Genomic DNA, 21,577 nt, shown 5'->3' with positions numbered 1-21,577 from the left:
AGTGAGACAGAAAGCCACAGAAGCGTTTTAATCAGGGGTGTGACATAATCTCACTGAGATTTTAAAGAGTCGATCTGGCTGCTCTGTTAAGAATGACTGGAAGATAAAGCAGAGATGTTGTCAGTTGATATAATCCAGGCAATAAATGATGACAGCAGTGGAAATGGTAAGAAGTGATCACATTCTTGATATATTTCTTAAACAGATTTTTTGCCGGGTGGAATATAGGTTTTGAGAAAGCAGAATCAGCTTTGAAGCACCTGTACAAGGGTGATGCCATTTACTGTTTATGGTGAGCTGTCCACGTCTTAATTCCCAGAACCTAGGACTGTCACCTTATACAGCAGAAGGGACTTGGCAGCTGCGATTAACGATTTGTAAATGGGGAGTTACCCTGCATTCTGGGGGTGAGCCTTAAATGCAATCACAAATACCCTTATTCCAAAAGGGAGGCAGGAAGACATGTGACTACATAGGAAGAGGCCCTGTGAGGGCTAACGCAGTAGCCACACGGCTAGCTTTAAGACACCAGCCAAGGTATGCAGCCCTGGAGGCTGGAAGTCAAAGCAATGCATTTGCCTCTAGACCACTGCCTTGCACATATTAATTTCAGACTTCTAGCCTCCAGAACTATAAAAGAGTAAATTTGTGTTTTTTAAGCCACCTAGTTTGTAGTAATGTTACCACAGCAATATGAAAATTAATATATTATGACAGAGTCTTTGAGTGAGGCAGGGAGTACAGGCTATGGAGCAGATAAAGGGGGGAAATCAGGAATTCAGTTTCAGATCTGTTACAGCTGTTTATTTAAGCTGCTATTATATCTACATATAGAATGCCAGGCAGTTGGATAAACAGGTCTGGGGTCAAAGCAGAGGTCCAGGCCAGAGATGTCAATATGGGTATTATCATCACATGAACTGTTTAATCCAGAAAAGTGGATGAAATCACTGAAGGTAATACAGAAAGAGGTCAAGGCTGGGGCAGTGAAGCACTCCCAACACCTAAAGATCAAGAAGGGGAGACTAAGAGTCTGAAGGCAGGAAGAAAATCAGGAGAGTGGTATTCCAGAAGCCGAGGAAAGAGGGTGTTTCAAGGGAAGGTTGGTAGCCAACGCAGAGAGCATCTGTGTTAATGACAACTAAGGACTGATTGTTGGATTTGGTACACAGGGATCACCTTGGCAGGAACAGATAGGATGACAATGGTCCAACACAGGCCTGAGGGAGTGGATCCGAGTTAGAATGGTAGGAGAGGAAGTGGAGATGGTGAGTATAGACAACTGTTCTGAGGGGTTTTGCTGTAAACGAATAAAAGTAGCGGTGTAGCAACTTGGAAGAAGATGCCAAAGATATTTTTCAGAACAGGTGACATTGCATCATTTGTATGCCAATGGAATAACAGCTACCACAAATCGTCCCTTTCTTCTGGGTCATCGAGGCAGGCAAGAGTCAGTGGGATCGGCAGCATACAAGTGGAGATGCTACCTTATATAAAAGCACATTCTTGCACCATGACAGGAGGAGACGGAAAGTGTTCAGGCACAATCACAAATAGGTACAGTTGGTAGTAGTTGGATGAACATCTTTTCTGGTTTCTTTACTGAAATTAGAAGGGAAATTATCACCAAAGCTGGAGGTTTGAGGAGAGAGGTGAAAGTTGCTGTGAAATTGAATTGAGAGGGAAAAATGTGATGGGACTGCTGGACAGTACGACTGATTGAGGCCTTGGGGCCTTGAATGCCATGCATAGTGGCCACTTTCCCCTTGCTCCCAAGCTCCCTTCTGCCTTCTGCAGGTTTGTTATTTGGGAGATTTGATTATCCAGAGGAAATTAAATATTTTTATATCAGATTAGGTTACAGTAAATACTGTGAAATGCTTTAAAAATAAGGCAATAGTGATTGTGGATGTCAATTTAAAGTGAGATTAGGACAGGCTCACTGTAGGGAGAAAGTTGGATATAACTGGGGTTGTAGTTTCTCCTGGAAAATACAACAGGAGACTCTATTATTGATTTCCCTGGCCAGAGAACATAATCTGAATATTCCAATCCTTTGATCAAAGGAAATGCCAATGCATCTTTTTATGTTATTGTTGTTATGACCACCACTACGGCAATTACAGTGTGCATCCCTGCCTCAATGTAGCCTCATACAAATTATTATTTCACTTACCCAATAATGATAGGACCTTAGAACACTAACTCTTTAAACTTCCTCTTGTTTTTTGCACTATTGTGGGAACGAATTTTAACTCTACATATAATTTTACCCCACAAGATATGACATAATTTTGTATAGCCAATCATCATTTATTTTCACCCAGCTATTAACTTTCCCATTGCTCTTTGCTCCTTCCTGAAGTACATAGATTCGGTCTGGGATTGTCATTCTGCTTTAAAGTTTCTTCAATAGGTTCTTTTATGCAGGTCTGCTGGCAACAAATTCTGTTTTTGCCTGAAAATAACTTTGCTCTTTATATGTAAGGGATCTTCTCACTAAATATAGAATTCCACATTGACAATTATATTCTTTCTCTTTTGAAGATAATGGACTGTATCTTTTTCTACTTTTAAGATTTTCCTCTTTGGTCTTCAGTAGTTTTATGATGATGTGCCCAGACATGGTGTTCTTTGTATTTATTCTGACTTGAATTTTCAGAGGTTCTTGAATGTAAATACATCAATTGAAATCTTTCATCAGATTGGAAAACTCTCAGCCATTATTTCTTCAAATATTCTTCTGCCTCATTCTCTCTTGCCTCTTCTTTGTTGTGGTTTTAAAAAAAAATACCAGAATTGAAGCACAAAGAGAAATATGGGACATAATGGAAAGGTCTACCAATGAACTTGTCTTTCAGTTCACTAATCTTATCTTCTGCTAATATGGATTTAACAAAACCTACTGAGTTCTTAATCTCAGGTATTGCATTTTCATCTTTAGAATTTCTAATTCTTTTTTATATTTATAAATTATCTTTTTATAGCTCACCTATGGGTCTCTCTCTATTGCCTTTTTTATGTTATTTTCAGTCACGTAGCCTATATCTTAGAATACCTAATAATTTTTTGAATACCAAATGTTTCATATAAAACATTGTGGAGATTCAGATTCTAAAAGACATATGCACCCCTATGTTAATCACAGCACTATTTACAATAGCCAAAACATGGAAGCAACCTAAGTGTCCATCAGTAGATGAATAAAGAAGATGTGGTACATATACACAATGGAATATTATTCAACCATAAGAAGAAAACAAATCCTACCATTTGCAACAACATGGATGGAGCTAGAGGGTATTATGCTCAGTGAAATAAGCCAGGTGGAGAAAGATAAGTACCAAATGATTTCCCTCATTTGTGGAGTATAACAACAAAGTAAAGCTGAAGGAACAAAACAGCAGCAGACTCACAGACTCCAAAAAGGGATTACTGGTTACCAAAGGAAGGTGGGGGAGGGGAGGGCTGGTGGGGAAGGAGGGAGAAGGAGATTGAGGGGCATTATGATCAGCACACATAATGTAGGAGGGTCACGGGGAAGGCAGGATAGCACAGAGAAGACAAGTAGTGACTCTAGCATCTTACTACACTGATGGACAGTGACTGCACTTGGGGAGCGGGGACTTGATAATAAGGGTGAATGTAGTAACCACAATGTTGCTCACCTGAAACCTTCATAAGATTGTATATCAGTGATACCTTAACAAATAAAAAACTAAATAAATAAATAAAACCAAAAAAATTTTTTGTGGAGATTTTAGATGGCTCTCTTCCACTAAGAGGGTTAATCCTTTCTTCTGCTAGGTGGAGACTCAATCACTTTAAGATACTCAAGTGTTAAGGTGAATTAAGGCTGAGTTGAAGCTTTCGTAACACGTAGACTGTCCCAAGGGAAAGCCCTTCAAAGCTTTTAACTGACAGCCTGGTGTGTTCTTGACGAGCTCTTCTCTTCCTCAGCATATTGAGTTTGTGGAGAACTCTGAATTTATGAGATTTTTTGCAGTCCCTTGCTCCACACCACCTTAGAATGAGAATCTGAAATAAATATGATGGAAAACAGTTAAAGAGAAAGGAGAATGGCTACAGTCCAAACTTTCAGGAAGTATTGCTGTGAAGAAGGCAGACAAATGGGGTAGCTGGAAGATAATGTGTAGTCAAAAAGGTATATAAGAAACTAGAGGTAGTGTCAAGATGGTATCGTTACTGACGGGTTAGGAAGCCAGGTTCTGAAGCCTTTAGGTGAAGAGAAGCAGCCAGAAAGTTGGCAGATGATAGGAATGAGGAATAGCTGAAGGCATGAACAAAGGCCCTGGGGCATGTGAAGTATAGAAAAGCCTTGATTTGAGGCTTCAGGGGACAGGAGGTTTCAATTGGAGCAAAAAGTAAAAGGTTACTTCAAAGATGGTGATGAATGGAGAAGAAATGCATTTCAGCAGGGAGTGGCAAAATCAAGACTTCAGTTTTATATATGTTAAGTTGAGGTCATCAGTAGAGGAGTGGATTCTAAAGTCAGAGTTTAGCAGGTTCTCTGAAGCCCTGGCATTCAATGAGCCCACCAGAGAAAGGACATAGAGAGGTCAAAGGTAAAGACCTGGGAACATGCCAACATTTAGAATCAGGATGAGGAAGCGAAACTGAGGTACGATGCTAAGTGAAGAAAATGTTTCCAGAAGAGAGGGGTTAGCCATGTGGAGTCTTGCTGAAATTTCAAGAGGAGGATTTCAAAGCAATTTCTAAATCTGACATGAAAGTCTAGAACAGTTCAGTTGAGAGGTGGATACAAGGACTCCATAGACAGTTCTTTAGAGTTTTGACACATGAGGGCAGAGAGGATGGGATTTCTTTTACCCAGATCCAAATGGTTAGGATACGGTTGGTTGAAATGGAAATTTCAGAAATTACACAAAGTATAAGTTAGAGTAACTGGGGTGGAGAGGCACAAAAGATCATTGCAACTAAGAAGGTGCTGAGAAAGCAGGGCTGTGGATGAGTCATCCAGGTGAATTTAAAAGCACCACACTTGGGAAACAGGTGAAAGAGAAGACAGAGAACCAGGTGTTAACATCTTTAGCGAACAAAGGGACACTGGCCAGTGAAGAGAGGAGGGTCATGGTCTGCTCACATGAGCATCATGGAACAGTTTGGGCACTTAAAAGTCTCCATTTGACAAGGCTTCAGGGGAAGTTCTGTCCTCGGGGCAGAGCACTTTTGGTTACAGCAGTAAAAAAAAAAAAAAAAAATGCTTCCTGATGCTATAGGCTGAGTCCCAGAGGCTTGAGTTGAAGGATTTATAAGACGGAAGGTATGCAAAAATAAGAGACAGGTGCTAATGGATGAACTCAAAGTCAGCCTCGGGTGGCCCAGGGGAAGGCCGGCCACCTCACCAGCATCTTGGTGGTGAAGCAGCCTGGGGAAGTGTGCAGACGGTCTGAGAAGCCCAGAAGGCTTCCAGGAGGAGTGGAAGGATTTGGCAGACAGTTCTTGAGTGGAAAACTTAATGCCTCTGTGTTTAGGCTTTTGCCAAGATGGTCTGGCTACTGTAAGTAAAAAACACAAGCAGCTTTTAAAAGGGAGAATATTATCGACAATTTTGTGTCTATGAAGATGAACCCAGAAGGGAGACCTCTACTCTGGCTTCTCATTGCCAAGGCTGGCGTTCCACTCACCCAGGAGTGATGGCCACATACACAAAGCCCAGAAATGACCGCTGTGTCAGCTCCTACAACAATGATGACCAACTTGCCCCTATTTGTTTTTTCAAGTCCATAGGTGTGGACCCTCTGCCAGCTAAGCTGTCCTACGACAAGTCACATGATCAAGTGTGGGTGCTGAGCTGGGGCGATGTGCACAAGTCCCAACCAAGCCTCCAGGTATGTTGAGCACATGGAAGCAAGCTGAAACACACACACACCCCTTTCTAATAGAGGTCTCCTGCTTCCACAGGTAGCTGATCCCATTTATCCAAATATGTCCAAAACGGCTCAAGGAGAGAGAAGCAAACAGCCTCAGGCCAGTGCCCCTCACAAGCAATTAACAGGCAGCTTCAGCCAGGCCTGCTGTTAGTAATACTGGTGATAGATAGGACTCTGAAGGCAACCAGAATGTGGCTCCTGGGACCAAACAGAAGCGAGGCCCTGGAGTCCAGGCAGTGAGAAGGGAGACAGGGCTTTCCTCACCTGGGGCTCGGCCCGAGGGAGGATAGCATCAAAGCGAGCTCTAGATGTTGGCCCACAGGAAGGAGAAGGAAACGAGCACCAGCAACTGTGTCCATAAACAGAAGCACGTTCACTGAGGGCTGACAGTGCCCTAGGGCAGGGAAAGTTAAATGACTGGCTGCTGTGCAACCCAGGCAGTGTGGGTCTGCGGGCCACACCTTTCAGCCACTGCCCTGGACGACCTCATGGGAAGAGCTTGGGCCCGGGAGACCTACAGGGTTCCTCCTTCCACCAGCCAGGGAAGGTCAACACCTGTGCTGAATGCGCCTGGCTCGGCCCTTCTTATCCAGGATGTGGGAGCAAATAAGCCCCACAAAAAGTGATTTGAGTGCCTATTTTCTCAATTCTCCCAAAGATGGTGCATTGGACCATTCTAGATGCACAGAAGTTAATTCATTCTATACAATGTACACTTTGAGATATTAGGGTTTCATTCGCTCTCAGAACCCAACCCGAGAAGGGCTACAGGTGCAGCCACGTTCACCCTGTTCCCAAGGCTGAGAAGAGGCCAGGGACAGCTAGGTGACAGAAGCTTCCTCCCAGAGGCTGGCCACCTGCCTGCATACCACTGCACTGCTGGGACAGGGGAAAGACACTAGTTCACCTCCTATAAACCGGACTGTTGTCACTCGATGGATGCCGTCAACCTGGGCCCCAGTGAGCTGACAAAAAACAGTAACCCATTAGAAGGCCGAGGAGCCAGAATAAAGGTCACTCGGAACAGAGCACAAGCCCAGAGAAATAGTGTTTTCTATCAGTCCCTCTGGCAGCTCTAAGAAAGCACTTAAGGAAATTAAGGGGAGGAGCCACCAAAAAAGATTTTTCTGGAACTGAAAAATGAACAAAAGTGATTTTCTAATTAAAAACTGCAGCAGATGAGTTGGAATAATGCATGGTTTCTACTGAGATCCAAAATAGCCACCTGAAAGGTAAACAACAAGAATCTCTCAAATCACTGAGACTTGAGGTCTCAGAAGCCAGTTTTAGAAAGAGAAAAGGAAATGGTTGAAATGAAGTCAACATTAAATAAATTTGGAATAAAATTTCCAAGTTGAAAAATGTAATCCCATAGATGGAAAGCTATCCATGCGTTCCTGGTAGAATGATGAGCGATGACACATCTCTGCCCTTCTTGGTAAAATCCTTCAACTCCAAGAATAGAGGGAAAATCTTATCAGTTTCAAGGCACAAAAAGCAAGTTATCGGTAGAAGAAAAAATCGGATTGGCATCAGACTTCTCATGGGCAGCAGTAACTGGAGCCCCAGGGAACATGCTGCGAAGATAAAAGGGCTGACACCTGGGCGTCCCATGCCCGGCCAAGAGAGCGTTTACCTGCCAGGAAAAAAGAAAGACGTAAGGATGTACAAGAATTCAGAGCATATCATTCTTGTGCTTCATCTGAACGGCATACGTAAGACATGGGACAAGCACCAGATGACCCAGAGCAGAGATGTCAAGACGGAGAAAGGTAATGAAGAGAGAGTTATAAGTAATGAATCTAGAGAGGAAAGTCTAGAATCCAAAGTAAGGCGGAAGAGAAATGCATTAAGTGCTAAATGAGTACATTTGAACAGGAGAGACACACTGGAAATCTTGATACCAGGCTGTAACTAAATGTAATTTATTTCATTAAAAATTCTCAAAAATGCCATCTTATTGAGATAAGAGAGGATAGAGAATGTTGCTTGAAAGTAATAGTTGAGAAGTGACCTCATTATTCCTAGCATGCCAAACTGAGCTCTCCTATTAAAAGCAGAGATGATCAGACCAAGTTTCTACAAAAAAGAAAGAAAACTATAACTTGTTTACAAGAAACATGTACAAAATAAGGTGATATGAAAAGCTGAATTTACAGGGGTGGGAATAGTGATGACAAGTGAGCAAAAAGATTGAGGGGCAATATTAACATCAAGGGGGTACTTAAAGGGAAAAGCACCAAAACAGTGTAAGGAGAGAGATTATGTGATGAACAGCCTATAGATATCAAACAACATCAACAACTACATACATAAAACAAAAGTGATTAAAATGTAAGGAAACCTTTGATTTCAAATGCACTCAAATTGTACAAACCAAGGAGACAAAAAATAATGACATGGGAAAAGTAAATAAGGAACTTGGTTTAATAAGTAAATAGAAAACCTTTCATCCGCCAAATATTTTCACAAGTGTTTATCAGTACTCACAAAGAAAACTAACAAAATTTGGCAAAATAGTTATTATAGGCTACATTATCTGATAATGAGATATAATTAAAATATGACCTAACAAGGAACTACTCCTGTATAGCTATTGGATCAAAAAGAAAATGATAAGGGAAATGACAAGCTCTCAAAAACAATGAAAAAGGGTATTTCACATCGAAACCTACAGGATACAGAGAAAGTTGTACACAAGGAATATCATGTCTCAAAAGCCTGCAAAGGAAGTATTTGTGTTAAGAAATTAGGAAAAGAAGAAAGTGGCTGATAGAAGGAATTAATAAAAAGACAGATATTAATAGAAACAAAACAAGACCAAAGAGAGAAACAGATCAATCCTTCACAAGCCCAAGAAAGGAAAAGAAAGAACAAAATAAGGAATGAGAAAAGGGTATAACTGCAGATAGAGGAGGATGAAAGTCATCGGTAAAGAATACATTGCAACTCTGGAACAGCAAAGATTGAGACCTAGAAGAAGTGGATGATTGCTTGAAAAATGGGGGAAAAAATCAAACTGACCTAAGAAAAAGGAAACCTGAAGTAGAACAATTACCACAGAAAAGGTGTTTTTAGAAGATCAGCCATAGAAAAGTATGCAGCTGCATTCTGTCAAACCTTCAAATATAATTGTAATAGTATTTCAACTATCCTAGACCATAGTAGGGAAGATACACAACTCCTTGGTTTGTTTTAAATAGCCAGTATAATTGTAGTTATAAATAGGACTAAAAATAGTACAACAAATAAAATTATAATCTATCTTATGAACACAAATGCAAAATTCTAAAATGGTATTAAAAATAGAGTCCAGCACTGTATCTAACTGCAGGGAACATATACCCTGGATACAATGATGGTTCACTCTCAGAAACCAGTCAACATTCTTCGTAACACAAAACAGATAAAAAATCTATGATGTTTTCAATAAATGCTGGAAAAAAGTCATCTAATTGAATACATTCTTAATTTTAAAAAATCTAAAAAGTAGGAATAGAAATCCTTAAACATAATGAAGACTTTCCCAGAAACCAAGAGAAAATTTTGCCTAAATGACAAAATACTAAAAGCATTTTAATTAATATCAAGAATTAGATTAATATCAAGAATAATGCCCACCATCACCATAATTGAAAAGTTTAAGAAATACAAATACACTATGACAGGAAAATGAAATCAATTGAATCAACCTACCTTCGTGCTGTGGGCTGGGGTTAAGGAAACCAGTACTAGGCAAACCTGCTCCCAGAAATGTCAACCAGCATGACCTCTGTGGTGAGCAATCTGCAAATGTGAACCAAAAGCCACAAAACAGTGGGTTTTGATCCAGCACCTTGACTTCTCAGAACTTATCCAAAGGCCAGGATGCTAGTTATAGGCCAAGATTTAGCCACACCATGATGTGTAACTGTATTATGTTTACAAAAAGTTAAAAATAATACCTTACTGCATCTGAGGAATTAGTTAAAACAGACTTTGCTGTGACTACATGAAGCTGTTTCTATAAATGAGGTTCATTCCAGCAGCCAGTATTTGAACTTTGGCATCTGCTTGAATTTCTGCCCATCACTCTCTTGCCAACTCACGCCCAGGCCCAGCTGTCAGCTGCCTCTCAGCTTGTCTCACTGCATATCTTGCCCCCTACCCTTTCCCAGTTCACCTCTCAGCTGGCTTCATCCACCCACTGTGGCCAGTGCTCAGGCTTCCTTACCCACAGCTGACTCCCAAACGGCATCTCCTGATATCCAGCCACAGTTGTATGTCCCCTGAACCAAGGTCATGGAGCCAGCAAATTGGAGGGGTTCAACAATTATCCTGTGGACACTGAAGTGCCCAGCCCTGTGCTAGGACAGAAGGCCAAGAAGAAACTCATGAGTCATCAGAGAAACGAGCCTGACATGCCCACATCAGTTCACCGGCCCGTGGTACCGTGTTTTCATGAAGCGACCTCTGAACACAGGGTGTTAGAGTGGTGAAACCTGCATGACACTGACCGCTGACAGCCTGTAATTTTCCATCTCTATTATAAGCTAAAATGGCAGGTCTGATACCATGCAATGATTGCATGGCTTCTTGGAATTCTCGGGCATTTTCCTCTAGATTATCACAGATCCAGTTTCCTAATGCTGGTCTTTTTCCTGATGACCAGTTCTATGAGTTTTTTCCTATGGACTTGCCATGCAAGGGTCATTTGGCCATTTTTTTTAAATCACAGGAAAATAACCTAATGCAACTTTAGGGCTGTCCCAAGACTGAAAATTGGTCCTCATCATTCCAATCTGGCATTCTGTCTGCCGATCCCCTGAGGGAAGCAGGATCTGAAAAAGACTCAAACCTCAAACCTGCCTGAGGAGGCAGGCCAGGTGCTGTATTGTCATAAAAGTAAGAGCCAGGAGGCAGCCCCTTCTTGAAAGGTAAAAGCATCCAGACTCCAAGCCGAGTGAGCCACCAAGCCCCACCCGAGACCGTCCTCAGCCTCGAGCTGCAGAAATCTGGATCCTTCCTTCTGTATGCCTAGCCACAAAATCAAGATGAAAAGTGTCTTACCTTACTGTTCAGGGTCTATCTAGCATCTGCATCCTCTCCTGCTCAGAAGGTCTGGGTTGTCCTTGTGCCCCCAAGCCAGCCAAGGCCCTCATCTGGCTGCAGGTCTGCCACCTTTCTGAGCAATGGCCCAGAACTTGGAAGCAGATGAGCACAAGTAGAAGGTTGTCTGGGTCCATGTCTCCACCCTGCCCACACGCACGGCCTCGGTAGCTGATGGACAGACGCCCAGCCTGACCGCAGGGGGTATCTGGCAGGACCTCCAGACCACTCTCTCATCCTAACAGATATCCCAGCACTGTCCCGCTGCCAGCATGCCTGTCCCTGATACAGACACAGCAGGGACACACACCAGGGAATGGCTGGAGTCACCTCCCTCCAAGTCCACAAGGGAGGAAGTATGACCTCCAGGGAAACAGAGACAGCCGTGCTCTGTCACTTCCAACTTGTACAAACCACAGAGCTGACGTCTTCACTCACTCCTCACAGCAAGGCCCCTTTGTCCACGTGGAGCGGTTCCCCAGCATGCTGATCGCAAGGTGTCGGAATGGCACGGCCATCTCTGAATGGTGCCCGGCAGGATTCCTGCCTTGATAAGTGATGGGGCTGCAGTTCTCAGAACACCTCTGTGAGCAGTATATGAAAGATTCCCAGCGAATGGGCCCAGGCACCTGCAACCAGTAAATTATTCCATTTAACATTTTCATTATTTAAGAGCTCTCTCCTTTTTTCCAGGGCAGCCTAGGGGTTGAGAAGGTGGGATTTCTCTGTTGACAGGGAGACTGGCTGTCTCTGAGCAGAGGATGTTTTGGTTCTAGGAACCTCCCTCGGCAGCCCTAACGCAGTCCCTGCAAGCCCTTGCTCTGCCACCACGGGCTGACAATACACAGCAGGGTCAAGGGTCAGGCCTGACAGAGCAGGAGGGAGGGCTTTGGGTATTCACTCCTGTCCCACCACGACCCCGCCCAGGGAGGATGGGTCCCCACCCATGACCTTCCCAAGTGGCTCCCACTTTGCTCCTGCCCCTCCCCAGGACTGAGGCTCGTCTGTCATCTCTCCCCAGCAGCCCCCTACTTGGACGGACCCTCACAAGGATTCCCTCTGTGTGTTGCAGGTGATCACAGAAGCCAGCACTGGCCAGGGCCAGCACCTTATCCACACCCCCTTCATGGGAGTGGACGATTTCTTCATTCCCCCAACCAACCTCATCATCAGCCATGTCAGGTGAGACGGGCCAGCGTACCCTGGGACTCCACTGAGCAGCTCCACCCAGGCTGGGGCCTGCTCCTGTCTCCCCGACCCATCCTGAGCTGGCTTTGAACACCACCAGGAAGGGACAGAGAAATGGACCCATCCCTTTCCTAGCTGTTACAGTTAAGGAAGGCACCTGTTCCTAATGCCCTCGGGGACCCAGTGAAGTCAGGAAGTCTCATCCTCAAGGTGAGACAATAGAGGAAAGAAAGAAACAACCGTGGCGAGCACCCTGTACTTAATAGTCACAATCAATCAGTAGAGATGGTCTCGACCTGCTACTGACGAGAAAACTGAGGCTCAGAAAAGTTAAGACACTGGCCAAGGTCATACAGCCAGGAACTGACAGAGTCAGACTAAATGCAAAGCCAGCTCTTTCAGTGTCCCATTCTGGTGTGTACTCTGCTAACCACAGCCCATGGCTCCCCTATGTGTTCTCAAAGCAGCCAAGTGGGGGCCCACAAGGAAACAAGGCCTCCTGGTTTGCCTCCATCCAAAAGCATGACCTACCTACAACAGCCATGGCCTCAGCTGCTAACCTCATCCCAGCCCAGCCCTTGCCCTTCCCTATTCATTTCAGAGAACCCCTGATACTTTCTATAAAGTCACCCCTGCAGAAGACTTAACGCTGCCCTTTGGTAAAGTCATCAAGACCCACTTGTCTTGCGGCACTGTTTATGTCTCTCTGTAGTCTGACATCAATCACCTCTCTCCAGGAAGGGATGGTTCATTTTTGCTCACTGACTGGCTGGACTTTTAAAAATAGGACCTGTCCATTCATCCTTGCCCAAGGAAGAAAACAGCCACTTTACCAAGCCCTCGGTGTAGAGAGTGGCTGGTGAAGAGCCCCTGAGACGGTTCTACATGGTGAGGCCCCTCCGAGAGGTTGAATTAAGCAGGGAGTTATGCAAACTCAGAAGCTCTGCAGCGCCAGTGGGCAGCTTCTACATTGAAGTTCCTTATAAGAACCCTCCCCATACTCTGGTTCTTTAAGGAAGCTTTAAAGATGCTTTAAAGTGGGTGTTCTCCCCACTCTGAGGCAAGTTAGTTATTCAAGAGCAACTGTGGAGGAGATTTCTCTCTTCCGGTAGGATGCATATTGCCAAAAGGCCTCCATGAGCCAGGGATTCAGGCAACAGCTTTCGAGTCAAAGGGAAGTCCGGCCTGGAGTGAAGCCTTTTGGAAGACAGCAACCAGCCTCCACAGAGGAATTTCAGGAAGTCCCAGTGAGAGCAGCTACCCCCTCCCCAGCCTTTCCACTAAAGCTCCCTCTTAGATTGAATCTTCCAACAGCCCTCTGAAAAACCACCCTCTTTAGAGTTGTAGAGGCTCAGAAAGGCAGGCAGCTTGCCCAGGCCATGCAGCCAGCGGGGCACTGCAGCAGCACCAAGCCGTCCTGCTCCAAAGGCGAAAGCCATCCCTGGCCCCACTGCCCAAGGTTCCTCCTGCAGCAGCGTAAGCGTGGCCGGAGAGGAGGAGCCCCTCAGGCTCATCTCCCAGCGTAAGGGAGCTCTCAGAGGGACTCTGTCCTCGCCCAGTTGCATCTGCCCCCCTGCCTTTTGACTCCAGTTAGTCCAGAGAATGGCCAGGACACAGGCTTTCTGGCCTTGTCTCCTGGCAGGTGGAGTCACCGCAGACATCCATCTCTCATCCTTTCCCTCCGGGCACAGGCCTGCCATTCCCCGGTGGGCACAAGGCCTCGGGGATGCTGATTTAAAGGCATCCCACAGGAGAAGCTGTAAAGGCACCTCTACCCTCCCCGTCCTCCTCTGCCGTTTCTAAAAAGGAGCTCATGTTATGAAAGCATAAATCCAGGAATATTTCTAACCTGACTGCATTTGGTTAGACATCACAGATGAATCAGTTATGAAGCCACCCCCTGCAGAATGCTTTCAGGTGAAGGATTATGATAAAGGGAAAGAGGGTGCAGTGGTTTAAGACCAGTGACAGATCCCCTGCCCAAGAGGCCTCCCGACCTCTGACCTCAGTTCTTCCCTCCCCAGGTTCGGCTTCATCTTCAACAAGTCAGACCCTGCAGTTCACAAAGTTGACCTGGAGACGCTGATGCTCCTCAAGACCATCGGCCTGCAGAGCCACGGCTGCATGCCACAGGCCATGGCCCACACCCACCTGGGCGGCTACTTCTTCATTCAGTGCCGGCAGGACAGCCCCACTGCCGCCGAGCAGCAGCTGCTCATAGACAGCGTCACGGACTCCGTGGTGGGCCACAATGGTGACGTCACCGGCACCCCGCATGCATCCCCGGACGGGCGCTTTGTGGTCAGCGCTGCCGCCACCAGCCCCCAGCTGCACGTGCAGGAGATCACACTGCAGGGGGAGATCCAGACCCTCTACAACCTGAACATCAGCCAGGGCATCTCAGATGTGGCCTTCCAGCACTCCTTCAGCCAAGGCAACCAGTACTTCGTGTACGCTACTCTGGAGACGGAGCCGGACCTGCTGTTCCTGGAGCTGTCCACGGGGAAGACGGGTGTGCTGAAGAACTTGAAGGAGCCACCCACGGGGCCAGCCCGGCCCTGGGGGGGGGCCCGCAGGATCGTGAGGGACAGCGGGCTGTTTGGACAGTACCTCCTCACGCCAGCCCAAGAATCACTGTTTCTCATCAACGGAAGACAAAACGCACTGCGGTGTGAGGTGTCGGGCATAAAGCGGGGGAATACGGTGGTGTGGGTGGGCGAGGTATGAGGGGCCCAGAGCAGAGCCCTGGGTCACGGAGCACCACCTAGTCGTGACACCACAGCCCCAAGCAGGCGCCCTGTACATTTTCACAGACAAAAGCAAAAACCTGTATTCGCTTTGTGGTTCAACACTGGTCTCCTTGCAAGTTTCCTAGTATACGGTATGCGCTGCTAACAAGATTGGGGTTTTTTCATTAGGAAGTATGATTTATGCTTTGAGCTACAGTGAGAACACACGCTGCCGTGTAAAGGACTCATGTCTGTGCCCAGCTACACGCCATGTTCCCTGGGGACGCCGTGGAACCAAGAGCTCCTGCTTTACAGGCTGACACTGCTGTCGGCTGCCTTCACTTCGTCATTCTCCTGAACTGCCAGATCCAGCCAGACACCATCCTGATGCAGCGGCCTGAAAGGAGGCTTAGAAACACAGTTTGCCAGGAGCAGGGGTTGCCCTCCTGGCACAAGAGCCACACCTGCCCACCTCCTGGACCTTCTTGTCTCCTTTGCAGCTGCTTCTGGTTTTCTTTCATTTGACTTGTCGTAAGCCTGGGGGAGAGCCAACAAGACTTATTGCATCTTAGGGGATAGGGAAATCACTCGCTTTATTTTGGAAATTTTGATTAAAAAATAATTTTTTATAATCTCAACTGCTAGTAAGCAGAAAGACGCTCTCCAAAGTCCAGCTATATTCTTCCCTGCCTTAGGCCAAGTCTCTGAGAGTCACCATCCCACACCCCACAGCCAGAAACAAGAGCGATGGTCATCTACACCACTGGTACGCCCCCAAGTGCAGATCAGGCCACCACATTGGTAGAGACTCCGTTCTGGGTTGGGACCCCAAGAGACCAGGACAAACCTTGTGTGCCTGCTTTTCACCACTAATGGGGTACATTTATTAGCCAGGCCCGGTACCCTAGGTTCAGGGCACACTGGACTAGCCTGGCAAGGTGTGGCGGCCTACAGAACAGTGACCTCCAGGCGCAACACAGAAACCCCAAGGACATGAGTGGGGTCCAGGCAGGTCCCCTAGGCCACCCCTTTTCAAAACCTATGGCCTTTGCACTCAGCTCTGGTGTCCCCAGCCCCCGCATCATCACAACACAGCACAGAAAACATTTCAGTGTTTTCTTACACATGGGCGTCTCTTCCCCAAAAAACACAGTCTCCAAAAGTCCGAATCAGAAGGATGCAGGCTGGCACTGCTGCATTATCCCCCAGTGTCTCCAGCTAAGGTGGGCTGTCAGGAAGGCATCAGCCACGGATAGCCCACCGATACTTGGGAAGGCAGCCTGTGTGGGAGGATCTCAGCAGGGAAGGGGCTCCACTGGGCTCAGAACACCCCTCTCCTTCTCACTCATGTCAATGGCCAGAACCCACTTGTACGTCCTCTGCCTTGAATTACCATTTTTCAAGCCACCTGGAGCTGGGAGAGGTGTCCCCATCACAGACACCTCGGCCAGCGTGGTGCCCTTCAGCTGCCTGCACAGCCATGATTTTCCTGTGCAGCCGAGGAATGGCCCCTTTCAGGGAAAGGACGACACAGACCCCACCTCACTCTAAATACACACATCTTCTGCCCACTCCTACTTGACTGCCAACCCACCTGCCCTCTCTCTAAACTGCTTGAGGTCAGCCTGTCCAATTGGGCACCTCCACCCAACACTTGTCCCCTGCAATTTAAAAGGCAACATAGATAAATAGAGGTTGAAGGAACTGACCTCAAAAGCCTATATTCAGTTTCACAATAGCTGGAATGGATGGGTAACATTTCCCACCCTCCCTTTTTATTCCTGCCTCTGTCTCTTGGCACATTTACTTCCAAACTCCCTCTTATATCACTGAAATTCTCCAACTTTCATGAACCTCTTCCTTTGGAAAAATCTAAACCTTGTGGCAGCCCCTGACAGACAAGTCTGAGCCCACCTGAGGGAACCCACCAACCGCCAGGCCAGAGGAGCGGCCCTTCTGAGTGGCAGGACTCCTAAGTAGAAGACTGATGCAAGGCCCCCTGCCACTTGACACCGAGAGTGACTTCCACAGCATCTGTTCCTTTGCCGCTATTCCAACCGTTTCTTAGTGTGTCTGGAAAACTTACTGGCCTCTCATTTTCCTCACTGTGCAGCTACTGGAGATGGCCAACTTAGGTCTCACTGCCGGCCTTCCAGACATGAGCGAATCGGAGCAGGGAATCACAGGCCTGAAAACTGGGAAATGGGCAAATTCACAAAGGCAGTTGGTGACGGTTGTGCAACCAATTGAACTGCTTGGGTGGGAGGCAGGGGAAAGGCTGCCTGTCCCTTCTTCCCACACTCCAGCCCCAGAAGAGGCTCATGGAACATGATTTGAAAACCAGTAGTGTAGACAGTCGTTACAACAGGTTGGCCTTGAAGCAAACCCAGCCAGCAATCCTTCTGATGCACACAAAGGGTCAGCGAGCTACTAATATTTCACATTAAAGAGGTATTCATTTTACCAAAAGAATCACCAAAAAAAACCACTTACATAATGAATTATTTCAAAATTACTGAGTTTTGAAATAAAATTAATTTCACAAAAACTCAACATAGATTATTTTTTCTGACTGCCAAACACAAAAGTAATCTACACCTGTAGGGACATTAAGGATTTGAAAAGGAGACCTTCATTCTCCTCCTGCCCAGGTGAGCGGAAACCCGCACGGAGGTGCAGGGCCCGAAAGCCCACCCAGCCACCCGTGGAGAGACGGTGGGAGGAGGGACTTGTCTGTGTCTGGATGAATGCGCAGATGCTCTGCACAAGTAGGCCTGGGTGTGGACCGCACACAGTCGGCAAAGGCCACTGTCCCGGTCACAGCAACCTGACTCAGCCCTGCCTGGGCCTGGCCCAGGCTTCTCTCCTAAGTCTCCAAGTCATCTGAGGCTCCTGCTCCTTCCTCCAAGCTCCCAGAAGAGCCGGAAGAGCCCTGTAAAGTCTTGGCTGGGGCCGGCCACCAACACGACGCTTCAGGCGCTTTGACACAGAGAGATCACCAGAAACAGAGCTCGGTCCCTCCCACCCTGCCCCAGCCAGCTCCCCAGCCACATCTCCAGCTCACCACCTCTCCACTCTTCTGTACAGAAAAGGGTTCTCAGCTCCAGGCAGGGGCCCTGGAGGACAACTCTCAACTCCAAATAAAGCAGAGAACTGCTTGCCGCCCGAGGGCATTGTTAACTGCTGAGTGTTCATGTAGGAAAGCAGCCTGGAGATGGCTTTGTGCAGCCACAACTTCTTTTCTGTTGACCAATAACCTGTGAACTAAATGAGATTTCAGAAATGAGATGTGAAGCAGATTCATTCTGGATATATTTTTCTACAAGGGGCTTAAGAAGTAATCAATTCGTTTTTCACAATGTGTTTCCTTCAAATACCACGGCTGCTGAACCATGTTCATCACCAAATCTCGCAACGCTCCCTGCCCAATCCTCCTCTTCGGAAGCAAGCCTCCGGGAGCGTGGACACTGCCCTGCCCTCTGCTCCACCTCCCCCTGCCTACCTCACACTCTCCGCCCTGCACCCACATCGCAGAAACACTGCCCCACTTGCCAGACAAGTGACTTAGGATGAAGACAATGCTGACATGAAGTCCTCTGCCAGCCCCTCACCCAGGACCCCAGATCCCACTCCAGGTGCAGTCAGAGCCCATTGGCACACAGTCCTGGCTGCCCAGAATCACACCTCCAAATCCCCGCTCACAGCCCTTCAGAGGTAGAGGACCAAGACTAGAATGAACTCAGAACTGTCGGGGAAGGTGGCTATTATCAGACAGAAGCTGTCGGACAGGAACAGAAACATGGCATCTCAAAAAGCTCACCCTTTGGGGAGCCCAAGCTACACCTCCCCCCATTCCCATTTTATTCTCTGCCTTGCTGGCTCCCTTCCTGTGTCTCAGGCCACCCGCTCACGAGCCACACCACAGCTCCTACAAGTCAAGGAGCAGCTGATCTTCCTGCCCCCAAAAACCCCCAGTGGCCTTTGCCCACCCACGATGCTTCCTTGCTTGGGGTGCAAGTGACAAGTCACTCCTAGAGCCAGATGCTGCTATATGCTCCCAAACTAGCACACAGACAAAGCGCTTTCATTCAAGGAAGTCACTAACTGCCTTGATTTCTCATCAAAATCATAGAGATCATAGAACAGAGAGGCTTAAAAGATCCAAAGGAGAAAATACATAGTGCCTGTCCTCAAGGTGGCACTACAAGACCCCAAATACCTGGAGGAGTGCAGCCCACATTCTGTTTTTGTCTACACCAGATTACCAGACAAGTCGCTCAAGGATTTGCACATCATATCTAGGCCCGCAGGCTCTAGGCACCAACCCCCCAGCCGCCCCTGGGAGTCTGCATCTTTTGGAGCTATGGACAGCAGTGGGAAGTTAGCCAAACACAATGTGCCAAGTTATGGAAAATATGTGGAGAATGGGGAGTGGCCTCCCAAATTCACAGTGAGGTCTATCTACTTGGCACCAGCACCAGACGGTTCAGCATGGACTTTTTTTTTGGACAAAGCCACAGTTCACACACCCCTCTTTCCAAGCTCACCTTGACTGACATGGGACCATCCTTTCCCCTTTGGCCCCCGAGAACGTGGGCCATGCCCTAGAGAGCTCCGGCGGGCTTAGCCTGCACTCCACCAAGCAATAACTATTGACACGCCCCTACCCCAAGCCTGCTAACATGTGGCTGTCCACAGGTCACCATGGCAGGAGGGGGGAGCGCTGCCCTTCAGAGGCACTCTCTCCAAGGTCAGAGCTTCAATCCTGAGGACAGTGGTCACAGGGCCCAAGAACTTTTAGATGAGAAAATGTCCTAAATCCAGACCTTTACCCACTGCCCAGAGTGACATGTGCCAAAGTTGAAGAATGTCGGTCCCTTTCTACTTCAGCTGCTTCAGAGAGATAAGGGACAATGGATCTGTAAGCCACCCACCACACACCTGCAGCACACCCTCCTATGGGGCCCCCCGGCCCACATTCCCCCTTTCCCCCAGCCCCCCTCACCCCCAGCTGCTCATGCTTTCCGAAGGCCATGTGAAATGATCTAAAGGCAGAACTGGGCATGGAGTCTTGCTCGAGTGGTCACAAACATTGCTTCATGTTATAGTGTAGCTGAAAGACCCTCAAGATACGAAGTCACATACACATCATTTGCCCCCTTAAGAGTCTCATCCTCCCCCACCTCAGAAAACCTTCAGATCTCTTATGTCAAGACAGATTACCCTATTTCAAGCAGTTGTGTAGACTCCAAAATATATTTTCTGCCGTATCACCAGTATTTCTCAAAAGGCCGCCTATAATTACTATACATGTGAATTTTTCCTTATTTATAAAATATATATAAATTATTTTTAATACATCAACTTTAGTAGAAATTTGTACCAACACAGTAACTGTACGTGGCATTTGAAATAAGTTTGTGTTTCCTTTGACATATTACACGATATTGAACACAGAACACACCATGTATTTGCAGTACCACTTGATATAAAGACAATTCACAAATTATCACAAAAGTATTGTCATTGTAAATGCTCTTTTTCTGAGGATTTTACAATAAAACTTGAGAAAAGTTACCTTTTCCTGGTACCAGTCTGTTTGCAGTTGTCACGGTGAGAACTGACTAAGCCAGGCCCACTCGGGGTCCTCCTTCCCCGCCCCGTCACCCTGATAGGTCCATGATGGTCGGAATGAAGGAGCCCCTGCCCCGCCCAGTCCCAAAGCTGCTGGACAAAGGCAGGCACCTGAGCCCAGAAGTCTTTTCCCCATGTTGAAGCTTCAGCTCCCAAAATGCACCCCAACATCTGGTTCAAAGCTTCTCACCAGCCCTAGCAGGCCCTTAAAATTTCCCACTGCCCCCCGACTGTAATCCATCCTTGATGCCTCTCACTCTTGGTTCTCACTGGGTGGACTTCCAGCTAGGACGTGGAACAGATAAAATACTCAGTGATCACCAAGCTACCAATGTAGAGCACCTACTGTGTGCCAGCACTGTGCCAGGTACGAGGGATGAAGGGCCGGACAAAGGAGACACAGTCCCTGCCCTTGGTGAGCCTCCAGCGCGCTGCACCATGATTATTAGCATAGGTCCCCTAGAGCGGCAGAGCAGCAGGGCACGCGCAGGTCTGTGTGTATGTGCGGAGGAGGAGGGAGATTCACCTTAAGGAAATGGCTCGTGCAGTTGCGGGGGATGCAGGCCCAAATCTGCAGGGGAGGCTGGCAGCGGAGACCCAAAGAAGAGCTGCAGTTCAAGTCCAAAGGCAGTTTCTTGGCTGAATTTCCCCTTCTTCAGGTAGTCAGTCTTTTCCTCTTCAAAACTTCCTAGTTAAGATGAGGTCCACCCACACTATGGAGGGTGATCTGCTTTACTCAGTCTACTGATTTAAATGTTAATCTCATTAACAAAAAAGCACTTTTACAGAAACATCTAGAATAGTGTTTGAACAAATATGTCTGGGTACCAGGGCCTAGCCACATGAGCCCATAAAATTAATGATCACAATGACATAAACACTCCTGCTATGTGCCAGGCCCTGTGAAAAGCACTCAGTTAGCAACTGTTTTAAACCTTACCATACCCCAGAAAGGAAGGTGGTGTTCTCTCTATTTCATAGAAGAGGAAACTGAGGCTCAGAACAACAGAGCCAGGACTCAAA

The 21,577-nt window shown here is 46.9% G+C and overlaps 1 protein-coding gene across 4 annotated transcripts in view; it reads left to right on the top strand.

Annotated features, from left to right (window-relative positions):
• Positions 1–20,497, top strand: part of FSTL4 (follistatin like 4) — a 428,422-nt gene extending 407,925 nt beyond the window's left edge. For all 4 annotated transcript variants that reach the window (XM_036907566.2, XM_057490874.1, XM_057490875.1 and 1 more), the window contains 3 exons: positions 5,766–5,873; positions 12,076–12,185; positions 14,216–20,497. In XM_036907566.2, the coding sequence (XP_036763461.2) occupies positions 5,766–5,873; positions 12,076–12,185; positions 14,216–14,918 (921 nt within the window). In that variant the 3' untranslated portion in view covers positions 14,919–20,497. The remainder of the gene's footprint in view (positions 1–5,765; positions 5,874–12,075; positions 12,186–14,215) is intronic.
• The last annotated feature ends 1,080 nt before the right edge of the window (positions 20,498–21,577 follow it).

The sequence above is a fragment of the Manis pentadactyla genome, chromosome 13 (genome assembly GCF_030020395.1).
Source record: "Manis pentadactyla isolate mManPen7 chromosome 13, mManPen7.hap1, whole genome shotgun sequence".
NCBI classification, from domain to species: Eukaryota; Metazoa; Chordata; class Mammalia; order Pholidota; family Manidae; genus Manis; species Manis pentadactyla.
Note: the sequence above shows the minus strand (reverse complement) of the source record. Positions and strands in the feature narration are given on the sequence as shown.